General features: G+C 40.6%; 1 protein-coding gene across 1 annotated transcript in view; it reads right to left on the reverse strand.

Moving 5' to 3' along the window:
• The window catches only part of abca12 (ATP-binding cassette, sub-family A (ABC1), member 12), a 62,553-nt gene extending 47,593 nt beyond the window's left edge, over positions 1 to 14,960 (reverse strand). The window contains 12 exon segments of the mRNA XM_048238602.1: positions 64 to 227; positions 751 to 894; positions 1,098 to 1,201; positions 3,025 to 3,143; positions 3,341 to 3,534; positions 3,807 to 3,983; positions 4,446 to 4,519; positions 4,739 to 4,869; positions 5,505 to 5,682; positions 13,260 to 13,353; positions 13,697 to 13,774; positions 14,767 to 14,960. Of these exon segments, the coding sequence (XP_048094559.1) occupies positions 64 to 227; positions 751 to 894; positions 1,098 to 1,201; positions 3,025 to 3,143; positions 3,341 to 3,534; positions 3,807 to 3,983; positions 4,446 to 4,519; positions 4,739 to 4,869; positions 5,505 to 5,682; positions 13,260 to 13,353; positions 13,697 to 13,762 (1,445 nt within the window). The 5' untranslated portion in view covers positions 13,763 to 13,774; positions 14,767 to 14,960.
• Between the last annotated feature and the right edge of the window lie 7,495 nt (positions 14,961 to 22,455).

Raw genomic sequence — 22,455 nt, forward strand, 5'->3', positions numbered from 1 at the left:
TGCCTGAATGTGTTCTAAATGTCTAAAAGCCAGAAGAGGACAAGAGCCTGGGTTGTGACATACAGCTCCTCCTGAACATTCTGGGGCTGCCCAAGACTGCTGCGCTGTGAACGTCCATCTGAGGATTCTAGGCCAGGAGTCAGGAAGCCATTGAACAGGCCGTTCAAGAACTGTTTGGCGAACTCTACATCAGTGGGAGCAGAGTTATCGCTCCAAGCGAGGAGCACCTGCGGAGGAGACGTGTTAAGAATTTAAAATACAGCTTCTCCATTCTGTAGTGAGAAACAAAATGTTTTAAGACCGACTACATTTTCCTCACAGAATACAATTCATGAAGGTTATCACTAACATCGATCACACCTTGCTACGCTGCATGCTCAACAGACACACAGGAGGTGCAAACAATCGAAGATGAGCGTATTCTGATGTGCTTCTTTACGCACAAAGCCCAAACCAATGGGGAGATAGCAGCAGGGAGTTTCCCACACGTTAAATAGCACAGGTGATTAGAGCTCCCCTGTGTGCCAGCCAGGTGCACATGACTTTTACGCAACATGTCACCAAGCAGCAGGTGAAATGCAGTAACCCTGTCTCCATAGTGCGGTAGCCCTGTTTCCATAGTGACTCTGCATTTGTTGTTCAGTCTTTTGTTTTTTGTGGTTGCTTTGCCACGTTAATACCCACGTGCCACGTGAGGACACCAGCGATTCATATCTATTGCTATGGCTCTCTCTTTTAAACTGTTTTTACCTGTTCCGCCACCTTTTGTGGACTTATCCAGTCAAAGACTCTGTCCACCTGCCCGTCGGTGCATGCCTGCTCTATCCAGCTCGGAGCACTGCTGTTGCCACAGACATAACCCCTGAAAGATGCCCTGTCCAGCAGCGCAGCCGCCTGCAACAGAAGAGTCAGTCAGAACCTAACAGACACAGCATTTTCATACATTATCCCAGTGGCAGACAAGACTATTTGCATGCAACAAGGGGGAAAAAAATATTTAAATAAATAAAGTCTAAATCCAACAATATAATATATATATTTGCATACAGTAAATAGAGACACGATGACAGAGGCAAAATGACAAAAGACATATTCACCTTACTAAGTGGGACTGAAACTTGCTCAACAAGTTGGTTGAACTCTGGTGACACTAAGGACATGTTGAATGGCATCATGAGGTCTCGGAGCGAGACATAAACATCTAAATCAGATAAAGGGCACAGCTGATCAGACAAAATATCAAGAAAACAAGATCCATGCTGATAAATGATCTGGGCCCAGCTCCCCGAAAGCATCTTAAGCCTAAGAGCGTCATAAAGTCCCTCTTACGAACGTCTTAAGATTTGCCGACTGTTTCCCGAAACCATCGTAGCTTAACAGCATCGTAAACACACTCGTAGATCTACGAGTGCTCCAGAGTTCTCGTTACCGGCTAAGAGCGTCTTAACAGTATTTCTCGCTGAGGTCACCAACAGGACATACAGAGGAATTACAACTTAGAATACATAATCCTACTTACGTTCCCATTCTTTATTGTGTTTACCTGTGATGAATCAGATTTTAGCGTGCAAAATAGCATAGCCTACATTTAATGGTCATAATAATGTGATGAAAAGCAGACAAAAATGTAATCAAGTTATGAAACGAGACATTGCCAGAATAGTTTGCCATTATCTTTGCTAAGTGAAGGCTATATTTTAGTAGGCCTATGAGGTAAAAACAGAGAAAGGAACATATGGTTTAGTCTGTGCTGCGTCAAAATCTAAACGGGCTTATATGTTATTTAGCCTAAGCCTAAACATTTCCTCACTTTCTTAGCTTACTTGACCTCTTTATTTTATTATCTTCAAACGTCTTCTTAAGTGACACAGACATAAACGGTGCAACAATCTAATCTTAAATAATTATTATTTATGTCTGTGTGTGGTATATAACATACTTGGGATGCTTACATGCAGATGTCAAAGTGTTTCTATTTACGTATTGATGTGAATTAATGTGTAGATCCGAAGTTTAAACGGTAGGCCTATAGCTGTGACGTGCAGTCACCTGACATCACCATCAAATTAGAGGATATTTCAGAACTATAAACGTGGACAGCTCCCCTTAAGAGCATCTTAAGAGCAGTGCACGGACGTGCACGCTACGAGCATGTTCGGGAAACAGTTGGAAAAACCAAACGAACGATCGTAAGATGAATCGTAGAAAACCCTCGTAAGAGCGTGTCTCTGTCGTTATCGGGAAACTGGGCCCTGGTTAATAATTGCATTTACACCAAAATGTATAAAATATTTTAGAGGTAATGGAAAAAGATGGAATCTAGCTTTTAGGTGATGGTAACAGCTTTGTATCTCTCACCATAGATTGTAGACAGTTAGAATATGACATTTATATCTTCTAATAAAGTAATCACAGTATTCAACCTCCAATTATATTCTGTTCCCATCTGGGGTATTTATTTGACAACGGCTTTGTGCACAACCATCATTACGGTGTTGTGTGGGCTCTGTTCACCTTGGGCTTCAGTGCACCATGGAAACGGGGAGTGGTAAACAGTCTGGTGCTGACTCCCAGACCGTCTGCGCCCTGAACCAGTTTTGTCTCGGGGCTCATATAACAAATCAGAGCATGAAATGCCCAACATACAGCCACTAGCCCAGATTTCGCTTGTACTAAAAGAATGGCCGCTGCGTAACATTACACCGCTCATTGTGCTCGGAGTGGGACTTTCTTAGTCTATCACCCCTTGAGACCAGGCTCCACACAGAGATGGCCTATTGTGTGTGGAGGGGGCAGAATGAGCAATGTGCTAGTGCACTGAGGTGAATGCACCTACGAACTAATATGTCACTGCACTAACTGTAGCCATAATTAGGGATCCTATTAAATTTGATAATTAGATACTTATCTATATCTTACAGATCTACAGTATATTTATTGGGGCACTAGGTGTGTAGGTGTGTGTGTGTGTGTGTGTGTGTGTGCCTGCGTGTGTGTGCGTGTGTGCTGTTATGGTGAGCACACCTTTGCCGCTCCATGTGCTCATGTATTTAAGGAGGGACATGCCTCCCTCAATTACTGGATTCACCATGGCAACAGACAGGTTGGCCTCAGGGAAGTGGCTCTGGATGAAGGTGAGAGAACTGTGAACAGAGGTCACATACAAAACAGCTATTAGCACAATAATGCCAGCCCCCACCTTTCAAAATGACATAACTGAAGACATGTCCACCTCATCACACATTCTTTCTCTATCATACAAACCTCTCCATAACTCATTTGCTCTCTTCCTCCCTCCCTCCCTCCATCAGTTATATAAAGTCCTGTCTCTGTGATTCACCTTTTCAGATATTCCAATCTTTTGGCACTGGCAGCTAGTTTTTCTTCATCAGTGGGCAGCAGGAACAGGTTGGGGAGGTCCAACAACAGTTCCCACAGAGAGTCCTGCTTCTGGAGGTTTTCAAACACGGCCACGGCCACACCCACAGTGTTGAGCACTTCGGCTGGGTTGTCCATGATCAGCTGGGTCAAAACCTGCACACCCGCAGAAAGCATTTAGTCCTCATACCACACCCCACTCACATCAAGTGCAGCACGTTTGAAAAAAGTGCAAGTCATGTTTGTCGTTCACATACTTATCTGATTTGAAAGATGAGTATGTAATAAGATTATATGATTTGCTTCATATTTATTTACATATGAATTACCGTTAATGCTTTAGATTTTAGAGTTAGAATTTTTTGTTATTATTATGATTTCCATATCAAATTCCTCAGAAATAGAAATACAAGGGAATGTGGTCTTACCTTGTTTAGAATGATCAAGGAGACCTCAAGAAACGTGTCGTTGGTCTTGCAAAATGTCATCAGGCCAAGAACAAAAGGGTTGTTCTCCTCGACCAACGGATCAATGGTGCTGAGAGAGAGCTTGCAGAATGACTGTTTGAGTTGATCCACGGACTGTAACATGGTGTGCAGGGCCGCCTGAGGGAAAAACACATTTCCATCTGGGATTGTCTCTTGTTCGTTACTGAGACTGAGCGATTGGTAAAACACATTTCCATCTGGGATTGTCTCTTGTTCCACAATGTTACAGTTCCCTGGCTCAGAACATTTCCAATTCTATGGTATGGTTGCAATCCTATTCACATATTTAGGTTTTGAAACACTGTGAAGCTCAGAATTATACAATTATTTATTGTCTTATATACTCACACTGTGTTCATAGACTGAATTAATCATATTGTGTTATATTGTGTATTGCTATATTGAATTATATTGTGTTGTTTTTTTTATATAGATTAAATTAAATGAAAATTAATCATAAGGAATAGTGGGTTAATAACATTATTCATCACTTCTTATCTCGTGTAAAGTGCAAGACTCTCTTATTGAACTATGAGAACTAAGAGACTATTGGTTTTGAAGTGTCTCTGTGTGACTTACCTTATCAAGGAACATGGTGTTGTTGAGTGCAGCCATGAGTGAGGTCTTTGAAGGTGTCTCTTTTTGGCTGGAATCTAACACAAATATACATATACATATAATTATAAATGACAAATACAAATTAGGACCTACAAGTAAACTTATTTGTAGAAGAATTTGTAGTAACAGGTTTATACACTCTCCTAAAAGACACACACACACACACACACACACACACACACACACACCAATACCTTACATTACTGAAATAGATTCTGTGGTATACTGGTTAATGCTTGTGTTAATTAACATACTCAGCAGCATGTCCCACAACTCCATAATGTCAGTTTGGTTGTCTAGGTCCTGGGGGGAGCGAGCGTTTCGGACCAAGCCCCCAGGCTTGAGATGAGCCATGATAGGGGGCTGGGCAGGTAGCAGGCCCATGCTGGAACAAGAGCACAACACTGCCTTTAACAAACATTAAGCACACGACTTCTCACTAACTTCATGAAACACCTATGGAAAAGAAATGTTGCAACTGGTTACATAACACTGATACTTATACAAAAAAGGAAATGTACAAAAGAATGAAAAAAGTAGTAAAAGGTCAAATCCATTTTTTCATTATTTTTCACACGTTTTGTTTCTGATCAGTCCTCTGGTGATTTATAAAAACAGAAGGTATATGATATATGTATTTGAGATTATTAGATGTTTGTTGAATGGAAGAGGTTAACACGAGACAAGATTAAGTCACTACATTCCTTCCATTCTGAAAGCTCACTAAGGCAAAGGCGACAATTCTTGTTGCTTTTGTTCTTCCAGTTCTCCAAAGCAACATAACCACATTCTTATAATGGAGCAATTCATAGGTGTGCCAAATTCAATGCCTGTAATGGTTTGTCCACAAGTCATTACAGTGTACAAATACTGTACAAACGGTAGACTACATCACGCTTTTTCCACTAAACATCAAAGCACAATACACTTACCGGAAGCAAACACTTCCCACTAACATAATGGTACTGTGCTAAAGGCAAAGAATTTGAACCCTAAAACTGATTTTGAAAACTAGGTTACCCATCAAAATCTTCTTCATCCCTTGTGTCCCGGGCCACTCTGGGTCCATGGTGGGAACGGTGGAAATGGCGGCCCACCAGGCGAGAGTGGTTGGAGCAGGAGGTGTCGGTGTTGCACATGAGGGTCTGAAGGAAGGGGAAGAACCCCGCACTGGGGAGGTTCCTTGGGGCAACATAGCCTAGACGATCACAGATCAAGAGTCAATACCCAATGACAGCATCTCGCACTATGAAGTGCATACAGTCACTTAAGGTCTATAAACTACATGGCAACATTTTAACTATTCAAGTTGATCAATCAACATTTTTTCAACCAACTCTTTTTAGCTGTGATTCCTTGACATTTAGGGTCAGTTGGAATGTTTTCAAAGAGTGCTGTGAAATGTTTCACCGAGTGTTAAAGGATGTTGACAGACATTCTGAAAACATTTTAGGCCTTGTGGCATTATCATATTGCTCTATACAGTAGTTAAATTTATTTAGCTAAAAGATAGAAACTCTCCACAATAAGTAGTGACAACGAAACTCCCTCCTTTTCAGACTTGATGTTGACTTGACTTGATGTCATGATGTTTCATGACAAAGTTTGAGTATATTCTTTCATAACAAGAACACACACAACAATCTACAACCTTTCTCTAGTCTACGATTCCTTCTAAGGCAGTGTTTGCCTGTTAAACACCATTTCCCCACACTTGCATCATATATAGAAAAGTAAAGAACAGATATGGCTTCACAGACTACCCTGCCCTATCGAAATGTCATTCATCAAGTCACAATTTCCAAACGCCCACACAGATGACAAACAGTCCAAAACCAAATACATGAAGAATTTAGCAATGTCCATATAGGACAAAAAGATCAATAGGTAACACCCTTCTGTGAATGAAGTCAAATATACCCTATGCTTTGGTTGAATTCTCATGTGGCACATTTCTTTGAATATTAGTGAAGGTGTCCTATTCTAGTTTCACATTGCAACCACTTTGAATGAGCGTTATTTGCAGCTAGCCAAATGCTGTGTTGCTCATTATCCCTTAACACAAGCAAAATTTGACATTTGAGAAGACTGCTATCAAATATCATGTTTGTGTGTTGTGAAGACACTGGAACTGATCACATAAGAAAAAGAACAAAAAAATAAGATGTGAGGCTCAAGAAATTTATGAGGCACAGAAGATTTAAGCCCTGAATCTGATCTACCTTCCATGGGCATACCGGTATATGTTCTTTTCCTAGCTACAAACCTCATATTATAATTCAACAGACTTCATATTATAAGAATGCTTTATATAAGAATATAAAGTACACATAATTCACAAGAAATCTTGTCTTTCATCAACAGAACCCCAGTCTTAATGGCTAGCTAATGAATCACATACCCAAGAGATAGTATCACGAGTCACTGTCTCAGATGCTCTCATTACAGTAACACTGGGATATATATGTTGATTTCACAAACATCACATGCTTAGTATGACTAACCACTTTTTCCAGCTCATGGGACTAACAAGGAGAGACATGCTCTTCAAGCCTCTTGCAGCCTAACCCAATAGAGCTGCACAGTCCCGCCCACAGCCGATGCCGGAAGTAAAAATGCAATGCAATTTCTCCATTGACAATTGCGGTATAAGGTATAAGCCATAAAAAACTTAACTGCACGTGGTAGACTTAAAACCAGCTACGGCTGTACTAAGCGATTGTATATGCTCATATAGACGCCAAGAGTTCATGGGGCACTAACCTTGTTTTGAGATAAATGCCTTTTATTCGCGATCTCTTGGATAAGTACTTCATTACCCACAATCCTGAACAATCCCACAGTGATGCCTCTGATTGGTGGAAAGGCCGTTATTAGACATTCTCTGGTCGTTAGAAGTTTCAGAGCTCTGGTAGTTTGAAACTTTCTCAGCGGAAAATATTGACAACGAGTCTTTTACTGCCTATGGCGAATGAATTTCTTGACGAATATTGGTACTTGTATCAACAAGGATTGTGGTTTATACATCACACGAACTTAGTCAGGGCCAATACACTATCAAATAGACCACTGTAAATGTTAGTTTAAACCTATAGTTTAAACACTCAAACTTTTCAGGTAGCCGACAGGCTAACCTTTAGCATTTCCGACATTGTATGTATAATGCAGCTAACATTAGCCAACATGCTGCAACACAAAATCAGGTCACATTATTGACTGTTGTGTGTCCGAGAGTCAGTTTGTGGGTTTTGTAAGGGCCAGCATGAGGGACAAGACCTACAAAGTTGTGGTGAGTTAAGCAGGGAGGTTGGTAACGTTAATGCTGCTAGCAGTGCTAGTTAACATTAGATAGGCTACTGTAGCCTTCATACTGTATGATTCATATCAATCATTAACCTAGGAATACTTCTTTGTGCATTTAATGAACATTTTGTGTAATAATTCCCGACTGAGCAGTGATGACAGCATAGGAGTCAGGTAACATTACGAAGCACTGCACCATGTTGCTAACGTTAACCGCTTTCCCACACACACACGATATAAAATACACAATGATAAATATAAAATTCAATATCAAAACACTATTATTTACACGATTACTCCTGAATTAACTGCTATTAACTGCACATTCACTGTCGCCGGTTGGAAATGGTTTAAATAGCAAAATAAATCGCGCCGATTTTGCCTATATTATTCAGTGAGGCGCGGTGGTTTATGGGACGAGTAGTTCCTTGCTCGGAAATGAAAATATGTACACTGTACCTTTGACTTTCTTGGATTTTCTCTTCGTTCTTTCACTCGAAATGATATGTTGTACGCTTATGAGTTATGCCGTAGCTGGTTAGCCAAAGACATGCTGTAAAACTCTTTAGATACGGATTTTTCCAATGAATGGGAATCTTACATCCGGCACCTAACCGCATTTTGGCTGTGGGCGGGACTGTGCAGCTCTATACAGGACAAACATTGAAATGTTATGAAAAAATGTTTCAGTGTTTATCATCCTGATTAGCTTGCCTAACAATTCACGCCATTTGGTTCAATAGTAACAAACAAAAAGAGGGAACAGTTTGGCTCAGGTGTCCAGTAGTTGGCTCCCAAAGGCACTACAGGCCAGGAAACTGTTTTTGTTTTTGTTCGAAACTGTATGCATTCCATACTTACGATAAGTCTTAATAACAGTATGAGAACCAATGGAAAGTATAAGTATATATACTCTTTTTGTGGTGGTTTTATGGTTGCGATGGCGCCGCCGCGTTCGGACGCCTATCTGCGGGCTTCTACCACACTGTGCTATTATTTAATATTTTCCATTATTTTATTTATTTTATTTACACCAACTGCACTGGGCCATGAAACGAATAGTCGCCAGGCACTGATTGACATTGGTTTTATGGAAAACAATGGACTTTTTGAGAACTTTTTCACAGAATCAATCTGCCCGAGCGAAATTCTCAGGAATGCCGACTTCAACAGATGCAAGCGGGGAAAACATCGTGGAAAGCGGGCCGGAGTCCGAAACAGGCTCAGAACTCGGGCTCACCGCCCGTCGCTGCCAAGTGTCCTATTAGCCAATGTCCGATCTCTGGATAATAAGCTGGATGACATAAGGGCACGATTGAAATACCAAAGAGACATACGTGACTGTAACATCTTCTGCCTAACTGAGACGTGGTTAAAGGAGAATTCCGGTGTGATATTGACCTAAAGTGTGTTGAAACATGATACCGAGTGTGAACGTGTGACTCATAGCCCATCTCGGCTTGTCCCCTGCACTCCAAAATCTGGCGCTAGTTAGCCGATGCTACCAACAGCTTTTTCAATAGTGGTGCTTCGGCATCGGGCTAGTCATGCAAATAAATCACTGTTTTACACCCATTTACGAGGCTCAATGTATCTCCACACTTCATTGGTAGACTTCTGAGGGCCCTGACATTTAAAACGAGACATTGGGAACTTTGAAAAAGCACTGGCAGTTTACTTACAAGACGATTTATACAGACAGTATCTTCACGAAGTTTAGCGTTTGCAGCCATCTTGAATTTAGTCACAATAAGTTGAGCAACGAGTAAGAATGAACAGGTATGATAAGGGATCAGATTCCAAAAATAATTCAGTGGAAATGCATGGATTCCAGTTGCTGCTACTGGAAGAAACTGGAATCCATGCATTTCCACTGAATTATTTACATACGTTCACACTCGGTATCATGTTTCAATACACTTTAGGTCAATATCACACCGGAATTCTCCTTAAACACCATCAGTGCCGGACCATGCAATTCAGCCTGCTGAATCTCTCTCTGTACATCGTATGGACAGAACGACGGATTCTGGCAAAACTAGAGGAGGGGGGGTATGCATTTTTGTGAACAACAGCTGGTGTGATAGCCGGAATGTCAAGGTACTAGAACAACACTGCTCACCTGATTTGGAGCTCATCACTGTGAAATGCAGGCCATTTTATCTTCCCCGGGAGTTCACATCAGTCATCGTCACCACCATCTATATACCACCTCAAGCGGACACTGATACAGCACTGAAGGAGTTGTCCGGGACTGTCAGAAAGCAACAGAATGACAACCTGGATGCAGCTGTGATTGTGGCTGGTGACTTCAATAAGGCCCGTCTCAAGAAGGTCATGCCGGATTTTTATCAGCACGTCAAATGTAACACCAGAGGGGAGAGGACACTGGATCACTGCTACACCTTGTTCAAAGATGGATACAAAGCCAAGACTCTTCCTTATTTCAGCAAATTAGATCATTCTACAATATTCCTTATGCCCGGGTACCAGCAAAAACTGAAACGCGAGCCTCCAGCCATACGTGAGGTGACGCTCTGGTCAGAGGAGTCTGAGAACATGCTCCAAGATGCGCTGAGCATTGTGGACTGGGATGTGTTCAGAAGAGTTCTGAAGAGAACATCGATGAGTTTACAGAAGCAGTAGGGTTAGTAGTAGGGTTCATAGGGAAGCTTGTGGATGACACTGTTCCCAAAGCCATCATGAAGACATACCCTAACCAAAAGCCATGGGTAAACCACTCCATCCGCGAAGCTCTGAATGAACGAACTGCTGCTTATAACTCAGGACTTCTATCTGGAAACATGGAGGAATATAAAGCTGCCGCATACAATCTACGGAGAATGGTGAAAGAAGCCAAGAGACGGTATGGGGAAAAGATCCGGTCCGGTTTGAACAGTCAGATTCCAGGTGTATGTGTCAAGGGCTACGGACCATGTCGGACTACAAATCACCAACTTCCACCATTGTGAACGCTGACCCCTCGCTGGCAGATGAGCTCAACACATTCTACGCGCGCTTTGACCAAAACGCGGAGGACATCACTCAGGCGCATGTTGAATGCGCGTCAGGCCCAGTGGAGACTGCGTTCATGACGCTCTCAGAGCATGACGTGCGGAGAGCATTTAGGAGCGTGAACACCAGAAAAGCGGCAGGTCCAGATGGCATTCCTGGACGAGTATTCAAAACCTGCGCAGATCAACTTGCTCCTGTATTCACCGAAATACCGAATTCAACCTCTCTTTGGCTCAGTCAACTGTACCAACTTGTTTTAAAAGATCAACAATTGTTCCTGTTCCAAAGAATTCACATCCTGCTGGCCTGAAAGACTACCGTCCAGTAGCTCTGTCGTCTATAGCCATGAAGTGCTTTGAGAGGTTGGTCAAAAATTACATCTGCTCATCATTGCCCTTAAATCTAGATCCCTTGCAGTTTGCATATCGGACTAATAGATCTACTGATGATGCCATCAATTGTATACTACATACTGCATTAGCCCACCTTGATAACAGGGCGGGGAATTATGTGAGAATGCTGTTTATAGATTTTAGCTCAGCATTTAATACAATCAAACCTGTATTACTACTCACTAAGTTGGAAGATCTTGGACTAAATTCATCTCTGTGTAAATGGATTTTTAACTTCCTGACTGGTAGACCCCAGGCCGTGCGGGTGGGTAGTCACATCTCTTCATCCCTTACTCTCAATACAGGAGCGCCACAGGGATGTGTTCTAAGTCCATTGTTGTATTCCCTCTACACATACGATTGTACAGCAGTACATGATTCCAACATCATTGTCAAGTTTGCTGATGACACAGCAGTAGTTGGCCTCATTTTAAAGAACAATGAGCAGGCATACTTGAATGAAGTAGACAGGTTATCCAACTGGTGCCAGGAAAACAACCTCCTCCTGAATGTTACAAAGACCAAGGAGATGTTTATAGATTTCAGGCGTGATCAGCATAAGATGTATCAACCACTTATGATCAATGACTCTCAAGTGGAGAGTTTTAAATATCTTGGAGTCCATATTACTGAAGACCTGACTTGGACCAAGCACATTAATTCACTGGTGAAAAAGGGTCATCAGCGTCTTTTCGTTCTTTCGTCTGTACGTTACCGCTGCCTGAAGTCCAACACGGAGAGAATGCGGAAAAGTTTTTACCCCCAGGCTATCAGGATTTTAAATGAGGATTGTAGCAGGAGCACCAGCATAGCCTAAACACTTTGCACTTTGGACTTTCTTTCTTTATTCTTCCTCCTTTTCTATACATATATCCTTTGCACAGTCTTGGAGTCAGTGGAACACGCATTTCACTGCATTTATTGGCTACCTGTATAATGTACTTGACAAATAAACATTTGATTTGATTTGATTTGATTTGATTTAATTTGATCTTTTAATCACGTGAGGGAAATTTGGTCTCTGCATTTATCCCAATCCGTTAATTAGTGAAACACACTCAGCACACAGTGAAGTAAAGCACACACACTCAGCACACCTGGACAATGAATTTAGCTTTCGCTGGATTTTTTTTTAACCAGGGGGACCTGGTGACTTTCTCAAAGTAAACGGTAACACTAAAACAAGGGGCTACATTAAGATTAGGAGGAAAAGATCAGGCAGTGTGTCGAGAGACCTGCCCCAATAGTAAATAAGTTAGTAGGTTTTGATCCCATGAGGGAAATTTGGTCTCCCAATCCGTGAATTAGTGAAGCACACATAGCACACAGTGAACACACAATGAGATGAAGCACACAATGAGCACACAGTAAGGTGAAGCACACACCAACCCGGAGCAGTGAGCTGTCTGCTACAGCGGCGCTCGGGGATCAGTGAGGGGTTAGGTGCCTTACTCAAGAGCACTTCAGCCGTGGATGTGGGCATGGGAGAGCAGTGCTCAACCACTTCCCCTGCCCACATTTTTTCTACTGGTCAGGGATCGAACCGGCAAGCCCGAAGCTTGTCAAATTAAAAGATAGCTAGGCTATCATAAAAAAGTTGCATTGTTTGTATGATAAAATGTAATCAGGTAATCCCCAACAATGTACCTGTAATCTGATTAAACATTTTTTTTTATTGTAATCTGGGCTGATTATAGTTACTTGATTACGTAATCCAGATTACATGTAATTCGTTACTACCCAACTCTGGCTGCCTGCTACAACAGTGGCGCTCAGGGAGCAGTGAGGGGTTAGGTGCCTTGCTCAAGGGCACTTCAACCGTTCCCACTGGTTGTCGGGGCTCGAACCGGCAACCCTCCGGTTACAGGTCCGGAGGGCTAACCAGTGGGCCACGGCTGCCCCCATTTGTCATGACCTGAATGCAAAATAATATGAATATACATACAAATATAGCTATTTTTATTTGGAATCTGAATTGTCAGTAAATATTTGTATAATGATCTTATCTCATGATTCATTTGGTTAGCTTTTTGTGTTTCTGCAGCTTTTGACTTCCTCTACTCACATGTGTCTTTGATCTTCGGGGGAAACTGGGAGCGGGTGATGGCCAGAATGATGAAGATGACCAGTGGCCAAATAAGTAGAGCCAAAGACCATCCCTGAGTAACAAAACAGAGAGACGTTATTTACATAATGGTCAAAACTAATTAATTAGTATTATAATTAATACTTTTTGTAATTTTAATATAAAATGTTTAATTTATTAAGTAATAAGCTGTAGGCAAAATGCCTATATTCAACCATCCATCTGACTGCTTCAAGTTCTAGATATCTATATATATCTAAACAATATTCCCATTGAAAATTCTTGACATTAATGCTGACTGAAATGAAGATGGGCCCAATGGCCCCTTTTCACAAGACATTTCAAATTATTCAAGGTGACTAGTTTCATTTCCCCATTGTGTTGACAGCTAAGATGTATGCATTTCTTTTACTTACAGGTTGCCTAATGACACTCAGGCCATTTTTCCACAACAAAAGTCGCAACTGATGGAAAAATGCCATCAGTTATGGGGTCTGCAATAAATCAGAGAACAAGAAAAATAATCCAAAACGAAAAAAATGTATACATTAAGAATTGTATAACCCCACAATTATTGCATTAAGTCCTTAGGTCAAGCCCTAAAGAACTTGGATGTGTTTATGGACAGTGATCTAACATTTGACAGATAAACTCTGATCAAATCCAACTTTTTTCAGCTGTGCCTTTCGTCTTAAGTCAAAGCTTTACTATTATTTAATGATTTTGAAAGAGTAATCCTTATTACATCCAGGCTAGATTAGCTATAATGTAAACGTGAACACATCTCCCACATTTTAGACTCCCTAAATCCCTCATTTAAATGTATGCTACAGTGAGACAAAGTTAAACAATAGAGGTTCGAGGCACAAAGTAACGTAGGCATAGACAGGTAGGTGTTGGTCTTACTGGTCTGACTTATCTGACTGATCTGGTTATCATTTGATCATTCATTAAAATACACAGTCTTAATAACTAACGTTGTCAATAACAACTGTAGGCCTACTACACTTTATGCCAGCATTCAGATTTCAATTCTGTAGGCCTACTTCTGGGCAATGCCACTTGCGCATCATGTTCTCTTGCCCCGCTCTATGACTGTTGCATAAGTCGTATATTGTCACAACAGTCTCGAGCCACTTCGAATGCTGACAGTAAATTCAGAATTTAATTTCCACTACCAATGTACCCATCTTTAAACAGTCCAACCGGAAACACCTGCGATGCGGAGACGCAGGAGAACAAACTTTCTAAAATCATTGCAGTTCAGTATGAGAATAGCCTACGCATTGTAAAGCAGGTTTGATCACAACAGCGTTCGTTTTAGCCCTACCAGAGAAGCTTTGGGTAACCTATTAAAATATTGCAGTGTACACAAATTAGCCTAATTAAAGTGAAAAGAAAATAGACAAATAGTTAGGCAACCTACGCTCAGCTTAAAACATTATAAGACTTTAAAATATGAACGAATGTGAAAACATTGCTTTACCTTGCCTTGAAAGTCTTAGTTGAGGTTATCGAAAGCAAGATACTAGGGACATTTTGCTAGGTGAATCCTAGCAAAAGCTACTCTCCATGGGATTCACTTGCTTAAAGAAAAGTAACTTGATAGAAAATGTTAAACGCTGAATCCTCTTGTGGGCTAGTGTATGGGTTTCCGATTCCACAGACGCTCACAGCACAACTAGCAACATCCAATCCATGTCACCAGTATTGTGCACCTTCTTTCATACCTGTGGTAATGGGCGGAGATAGCTAAATAGACCAACTCCCTTTTTAACTCGAAAGAATGGCATAATGGAAATAGTAGCCTAACCTAACACAGAACAGAGACGGTGTTTTGAAATATTTACATATCATAGTCATAATGTTTTATGTAGGCTACACTGAGAAAAAAAGGGTTCTTAAATGGTTCTTCAGAGGGCTGGATGGTTCCCAAAAGAACCATCACTCTTTAAAGGTCCAGTATGTAGGAAATAATGGAAAATAAACTGTAACCATTCCAGAAATGATCACCATATGTTGTCAGAGAGTAAGGAAACACGATGAATTGAAGTAATGGCTTATTTGACAACATTAGCCTACTCTTAAACCCATGAAAAAAATGAGTTACGGGGCGGAATCTCTTGGAATTTTCGTTTATGTTTTGAACGATTAATTCTAGAATAGCGTATTAATAATGGGCTAGCGCGTCCTCCTATTTGGGTTGCCAAATTAGCAAAGGTCAACTGTCAACAGCTGTCAGTTGTAGGCCTAGTCATGAACGCATACGAGAGGCAGGCAAATTTCCCAAATTTAAACAAGAAACAAATTAAGTGGACATCGGAGGAGCTTCCTGAGATGGTGACGTCTTAGTCAAACGAAGAATATCAAGTCTGACGCAGAGCTGGCCATATTTCTCCACAACAGGTAGCCTAGGCTAAACTTCATCTGCATCGCTAACTTCAGCTAAATATGTTACGTTGGGTAGAGAGGTTTTGTTTTCACTGTTTCCGCAATGTGTAGCTAGGTCATGGTTGAAGAAACGTTAAAGCAGCTGCAGGTCAACGAACGTTAGCTAAGTCTTCATTACATCTGGCAACCCAGAAGAGGCTCGCGTCTGGTAGTGTTGAGAACCAAAGATTCTAGAGCGCTATGCTCTAGAATCTTTGTTGAGAACGTTCACAGTGTTTTGATTTTGGCCTACAGAACGTTCGGTAACAATCGCACCTTTAAAGAACCATTTTCTACCATTTATTCCAGTGGATGGTTCTTCACTACAGTGGATGGTTCTTTGTGTAGGCCTCATGGTTCTTAAAGGGCTTTTCATTCCATTTTGGTTCATGTGAGGTATTAGATAGGCCTATTGAGGTATTAGGCCTACATACATACACATCACCCCAGGCCCATATGTTAGGCTTCATTCATGTGCATTAGGCCTATGGCATTATGAGATGCACAACAGAAATGTGGTATTTCATATTTTATCTGAACTTAAACGTAAGGTATTATTGTTGCTATGTAGCTTTAATGTTATATTGTAAGTTGTTTTGGATAAAAGCGTCTGCTAAATGTAAATGTAAATTTCAATGACTTAAAAATGGGCAATGGTGACAATGGGGAGATTGTTTCTATATGGAGTCAAAATAGGGTCTTTAATATTGAGAGCTTGTGTAAAGATGTTCACATGTGTAATAAAGTTTTGCAGCTGTGCAAAAGGAGTTCTGTATGGGCAAAAACATTTCGTACCTGTAGAAATATTTTGTACATGTGTGAAAAAAAGATGTACCTGTAGAAATATTATGTACTTGTGTGAAAGAAATGTGTATCTGTAAAAATATTTTGTACACGTGGGGAAAAAATATGTACCTGCACAAATACTTTGTACGTGTGTGAATCTCCTAGGCCAGTGGTTTTCAAAGTGGGGGCCGCGAGGGGGTGCCAGGGGGGCCTCAACAAGTTGGAAGGAAAAATAAAAGCAACAAATAAATACATTTGAAAAGTTTAAAATATACCTATTACTATGAGGATTGTTATACAATGGCATTATAATAATGTGACGCATATCTGAACATTATATTTCCCATGATAATGACTTGGAATAATAGTAGAGCGATAGCTCTCATATAGCAGAAAGCCCCAAATACAATTTTTACACACTGTAGGCTATGCTCCATCGCGAAGTGCTTGTGGCTAAAATAATTATTAGTATTAGCTTAATGTATTTTTACATTTGTGGTAGTATTGTCGATAGGTTTAATAACACACCAAGGGGGTCCTTGGCCAGAATCTAGTGGTATTTGGGGGGCCTTGTCATGGAAAAATTTGGGAACCAAATGTGTGTTTATTTGATCTTACCTCGACCTTCAGGTTGCTAGGTTATGGGGACGCTGGCGACACACACCGCTCTGTCTGGCATCATGTTTTTGTTTGTTTTTATGTAATGTTCGTAATTTTATGTAATGTCATGTTTATGTTTTGTATTGGTTTGTCTAGTTAAATGTTTTCCCTATTTATTTACGCTATTTTTGATAGTTTTCGTGTTATTCTTAGTCCTTTTTACTGCTTCTAAGTCAGCTGATGTCGTTGACATTTGTCCATTGGGAGCTTTCTATGGCTAGCTTTTGCCCTAGCTGGGCATCAGACATCCTTCCATCTATCCGTGAGCACTTCACTGTCTGGTCGAGGGGATCTCTCGTGACAGCTGGACCTAGACTACTCTGCGAAAGATCTGCCGTGGCCGCCGAGCTGTTGCTGACCTGCGAGCTGCCATGCCAACTGCAGACTAACTGGGCCTCTGACATCCTTCCATCCATCCGTGAACAGTGCACTTCACTGTCTGGTCGCGGGATCTCTCGGGACAGATGGACCTAGGCTAGCTACCAAAGATTCTAGAACAGACTAAGATAGATTACTGGCAGGAGAATCCATTGGATATGTTGAAGTACGTTCTATGACTCTATGGGCGCCATTTTGGTAAGCTCAGGTGTCGTCACAGACGCTGGCTACCGTGGGAATCCTATGGCGCTGATCCTAAAATGTTAACAATATTTATTCTGTAAAGCTGTATGTTGAAATTACGTGAAACCCAATAGACCACACCATGTCTAGACCAGTTAACTATATTGTATAAAGACAATGTAGAATTATTTCCGAGGGTAAATTAGGATAGGGCACTGACATCTGTCCATCATCCACCAAAGTTTAATAGGCCAGTGTTGGCGGTAACGTGTTAATGTAATTTCCTTACTTTATTGAGAAACGAAGTAGTCTAAAGGTAACACATTACAATTTAAATTTCAGTAATTCGTTATAGTTACTGAATAACTGTAACGTCCATTCCTGCATTAGGCCTACTCACAATATCTGTCTAGCCTATTGACTTATTGTTTCCATGATTGCTTATTTAAAATATTTAAAATACGGATTAGTCTAGGCTACATTATTTCATAGAGATGTGCGTAGTGTAGAGCACCCATTCTCTCCCTGCACCTCTCTCCCTCAAGCGGGTTCAGCCCGCATCTCCCCTATGGAAATCAAAACGGTGGCTTGTGCAAGAACTTCATGCAGACAACAACAACTGGCGCGGTGTAGCCTACACAACTTTGTTCAAAATTGATGCATTCAAGTTGACTTTGTAAAAATTAGAATGCCTATTTATCACAACGTTGTCAGTCGCGTTGTCAATCGCAAACTTATTCAAACGACTACGGAATTAACTGTAGCTTAATTTGTGGAGGTCGAAGAGAAAGCACCTGTTTGACATAGGCTACGCGTAGCCACGGGCTGGCCTACTTGTCAGTCTTGCCCGTCCGATTAGGGCTTTCTTTCGTATACGCTCATCAAAGACGCGCAAGTCAGCACTGCGCTGAGAGCTCAATAAATCAGTCAAATCGCGGCCACAGCCCCGTTTATTTGTCAGGTGTGATGAAATGCGTTCATATTCCACTTTTTATGTCATAAACGTTGCATGTCTATGGAAAAGGTTTTGTGGTAGGATTGTCCAATGGTCAAGCTGTGTGGCTTCAATTTGTGTTTTAATTTATGCGACGCACCGATGCTGGGTTCATCAGTTTTGCGCAAGTTTAAAACGTTTAGCCGACTGCGTAATTTGCCATTTTCGTTCTATAAGTCCCACTTTTCATGTCATGAATGTAACATGCCTATGATAAGGCTTTGCAGTTGTACAATATGGTCAATCTATTGTCTCAATTAGATAATAATTAGTGTCAAGCACGGTTGTGTTTAGCCTAGGCCAACTATTTGCATTTATCTAAGTTACATCAGACGCTTGAGTGAAATCTTGACCTTATTAGTGATTGATAATAATAGCCTATTAGGCCTATATGCGCTGTGTTTAAGCAGGCCGTGAACAAAGGGTTAACGTATAGCCTACAGGTAGAAAAAAGAACAATGGTGATAATATAACGTTAGCTAAGTTAGTTTGCCTGCTAGCTAGCTTATCAGTAGGCTATACAGTCTCTCAATGGGAATTTATGTGATCTATTTACCAGTGCAATAGCTACTTCTGTCTAAATAATAGGCCTATTTACCTCTCCTTATTCAGTGTAAAATTGGAAAAAGATAAATCAGGCCTTTCACACTGTCAGTTCTTGCAGTTCATTACCGAGTAAAAAAAAAAAAAAACAGCTGGCAACGTTAAAACAGCTGTTCAGGTGGGCTCATAGAATTGGAACTGTATATGAAATGTTGCGCTGAGTTTACCAAAATGGCGCCCTGTCGGGCTCAGAGCGTACTTCATGCCTATGAAGTAACTGATCTATCTTGCTCTGTTCTAGAATCTTTGCTAGCTACTCTGCGAAAGATCTGCCGTGGCCGCCTAGCTGTTACTGACATGCGAGCTGCCTTGCCAACCAGTGGTGTAGGGATTTTTAAAGTGGGGGGACGCTATTTTAATGACGTCATTGCAAAAACTGTCACATTCGCATCTCCACATACATCGGTGCGTAGCCCAAGGCCAAGGCCAAATTGTTACCAGCTTTCGTGAACATGAAACCGAATAAAAAAAATAAATAAATTAAATGGATTAGCTTCAAAATGTACCCTAATGTCTTCACCCAAATTACACCTTTCCACCAAAGTCTATGAATATGGTCTGTTTTCATTTTGTTGTATCATACAATAAACAGACAAACTATAATATAGAGTAGTCTAATCTCCTTGACGCATAACATGCCGCGGCATGGCTTCATTCATTGCCACACGTTAACGATGGCAATAACAATAGCACAAGCAGGATTCACTGTTTGACACGCATATTCAACACGTTGTGTGGGGACTGATGGGGCGTCATATGAATTGAATGTCATTGCGAATGATTAAAATGCAGAGGTGCACAGTCAATAAAACAAAACAAAAAATAACAGAAACACTGGGCAGGCAAGTGCCAGTCATTTGAAACGTTTTTGTTTGGATGAAAGTAGCTGCACCAATCGTAAGTTTTTCCTAAACTTGTTCAGGTTCACCCAAGTTGGGTCATTACTTGATATGCCTCGATAAAAATCCCTCGTCCATCGCACATGCTTATCGTGTCATTTTGATCACTGGATTACCTGCTTTCTGCAAAACACAACCGAAGGGGCATGAAGATGCTTGCTAGATTCGGATACAGGCAGTTGCATAATCTATGGTTTTATAGCCACTTTCTAGCTACTTTCGGGTAACGCGGAACAACGAGCTGTGTAGTTTTTAATGTCTTTACGCATGATGGAGTGCTACAGCATGACAGTCATTCTTGTAACGAATTTTAGGACAAAGAGGCCTAATTGGAGACGTTTGCGTGATGTGTAGTTACCACTGGTAACAACTTGTTATATTAATAAATGCTTATTAAAATGCTCAAAACAATGCTCCAAGAAGTAGGGGGACGGCGTTTCCCCGCGTCCAACGCCCACTACACCCCTGTTTGTAAAGCTCTATGTGCTCTGTGTTTGAAAAGTTATATAAATACATTTTATTATTATTATTATTATTATTATTATTATTACTATCTTTCTCTCTCTCTCTCTCTCTCTCTCTCTAGGCCACTCTGAATCCAAATATTAGCAAATATTCAAACACTTGGGTGTGCAACATTTGCTTTTTTGGTCTGCTTTCTGACTATGCCTTTGTGTGGCTATATCTTCGATCTAGTAAACAATATCCAAACCAAAACAACTGCATCCTAGTATATATTCAAACCAAAACAACTGCACAACCTTTAGGTCACTCTGAATGCATCAGTGTGAAACCATTAGAATATCATTAGATGTGTGATGATGTTCAGGAATGGACAACTAACCATTTCTGATCTGGGGTGCGTTTCCCAAAAGCATAGTTGGGTGGTTGACATGGCATGGCCTTTTTTTGGTCCAATGTGTCAAAGATCGGTAAATTATAAAAAAAAAAATATAGCAAAAACTATGGTGATATTGTTCAGAAAATGCTGTTTTATATGAACATACAGAGCATTCATGGGATGAATCTTCCATTTTTCCCAATTTTCAACCAAACCAGAAAAGCTCATATGGCGTGCTCCTGCTCTGTGATTGGTTAGTGAACTGAGATTCATGGTTGGCTAGCCAAACCTGAGGATCGCCATTGGCTATTCAACAGGAAGCGCCAGAACAGTCTCAAAATGATTTGTATACTTGTAGAAAATACTTGCGAAAGCAGAAGAGATTTGTAATGGCGGAATAGTTTTGTAATTGAAAGACAGCAACTGTGGAATATTTCATACCTGTGGAATATATTTGTAAGTGAACGACATATGAGTAATACTTAAAATTGTTCGCGGTTATTTTTTGTTAAATCACAAATCATTTTTACAGTTACAAATCCTGTTACACACACACACACAATACATATGAGACACTTCTCATCCCAAAGGTGGTGCAAAAGTCTGTACACCTGTAGAAAAGATTTGTAACTGTAGAGCAGCTTTTGGGGTTGTGATGCCATGTCGTTATTAAGGTCTCCCAAGATCTTTAGGAATAAAACAGCCCCCAATAACATCATAGTCCATCCACCAGTTCTCATTAGGCGTTATCTTTCAGTATAGTCATTCTTCATGCATGCTAAACCCACCTAAAATGTTTCTTTGCCTGACAATAGACCACAATTCCATACAAAGTCACTGTACCATTCAGTAATCCTGCCGCTACATTTGTAATTTTGGGGAACTCTTACACCCCAAGATGATACCTTTTCTGTAACTCTCCATTAGTGGTTCTTATGGAATGTTTTGCCTCCTTACCATCATCCATCTTTTCAATTACTGTTTTAACTGTAATATAGGGCATTTCAACAAGTACCTCGTTTTATAGCCATTCCCTGACTAATAAATGTCAACACACTTTACTTTAATTTTTTATTTAAATTTAGTGTATTCTAGTCTTTCCATGTTGAAAAATGACTAGGGATTTAACTCTCTGTCACTTTATTTCAACCTGTGAAGTGAAAAAGAAAGTCATGAACTATACAAGTTCCCGCCCTCAGTTAACCAGAAGTTGAATATAAATAGGAAATGCTTCTGTTATATTTTGTAGATTTTCACAAAGGGGTGCCAATAATTGTGGACAACATGTTTTGTTAAAAAACAACAAATATATATATATATTATTTATTTATTTCAGATTTCAATTTTCTCAAATTCGTTGCTTCCCTTCAAGGTTGGACTTTTACTCATTGTTCTCATTAT

This window comes from Alosa alosa, chromosome 3 (genome assembly GCF_017589495.1).
Source record: "Alosa alosa isolate M-15738 ecotype Scorff River chromosome 3, AALO_Geno_1.1, whole genome shotgun sequence".
Lineage (NCBI taxonomy): Eukaryota > Metazoa > Chordata > Actinopteri > Clupeiformes > Clupeidae > Alosa > Alosa alosa.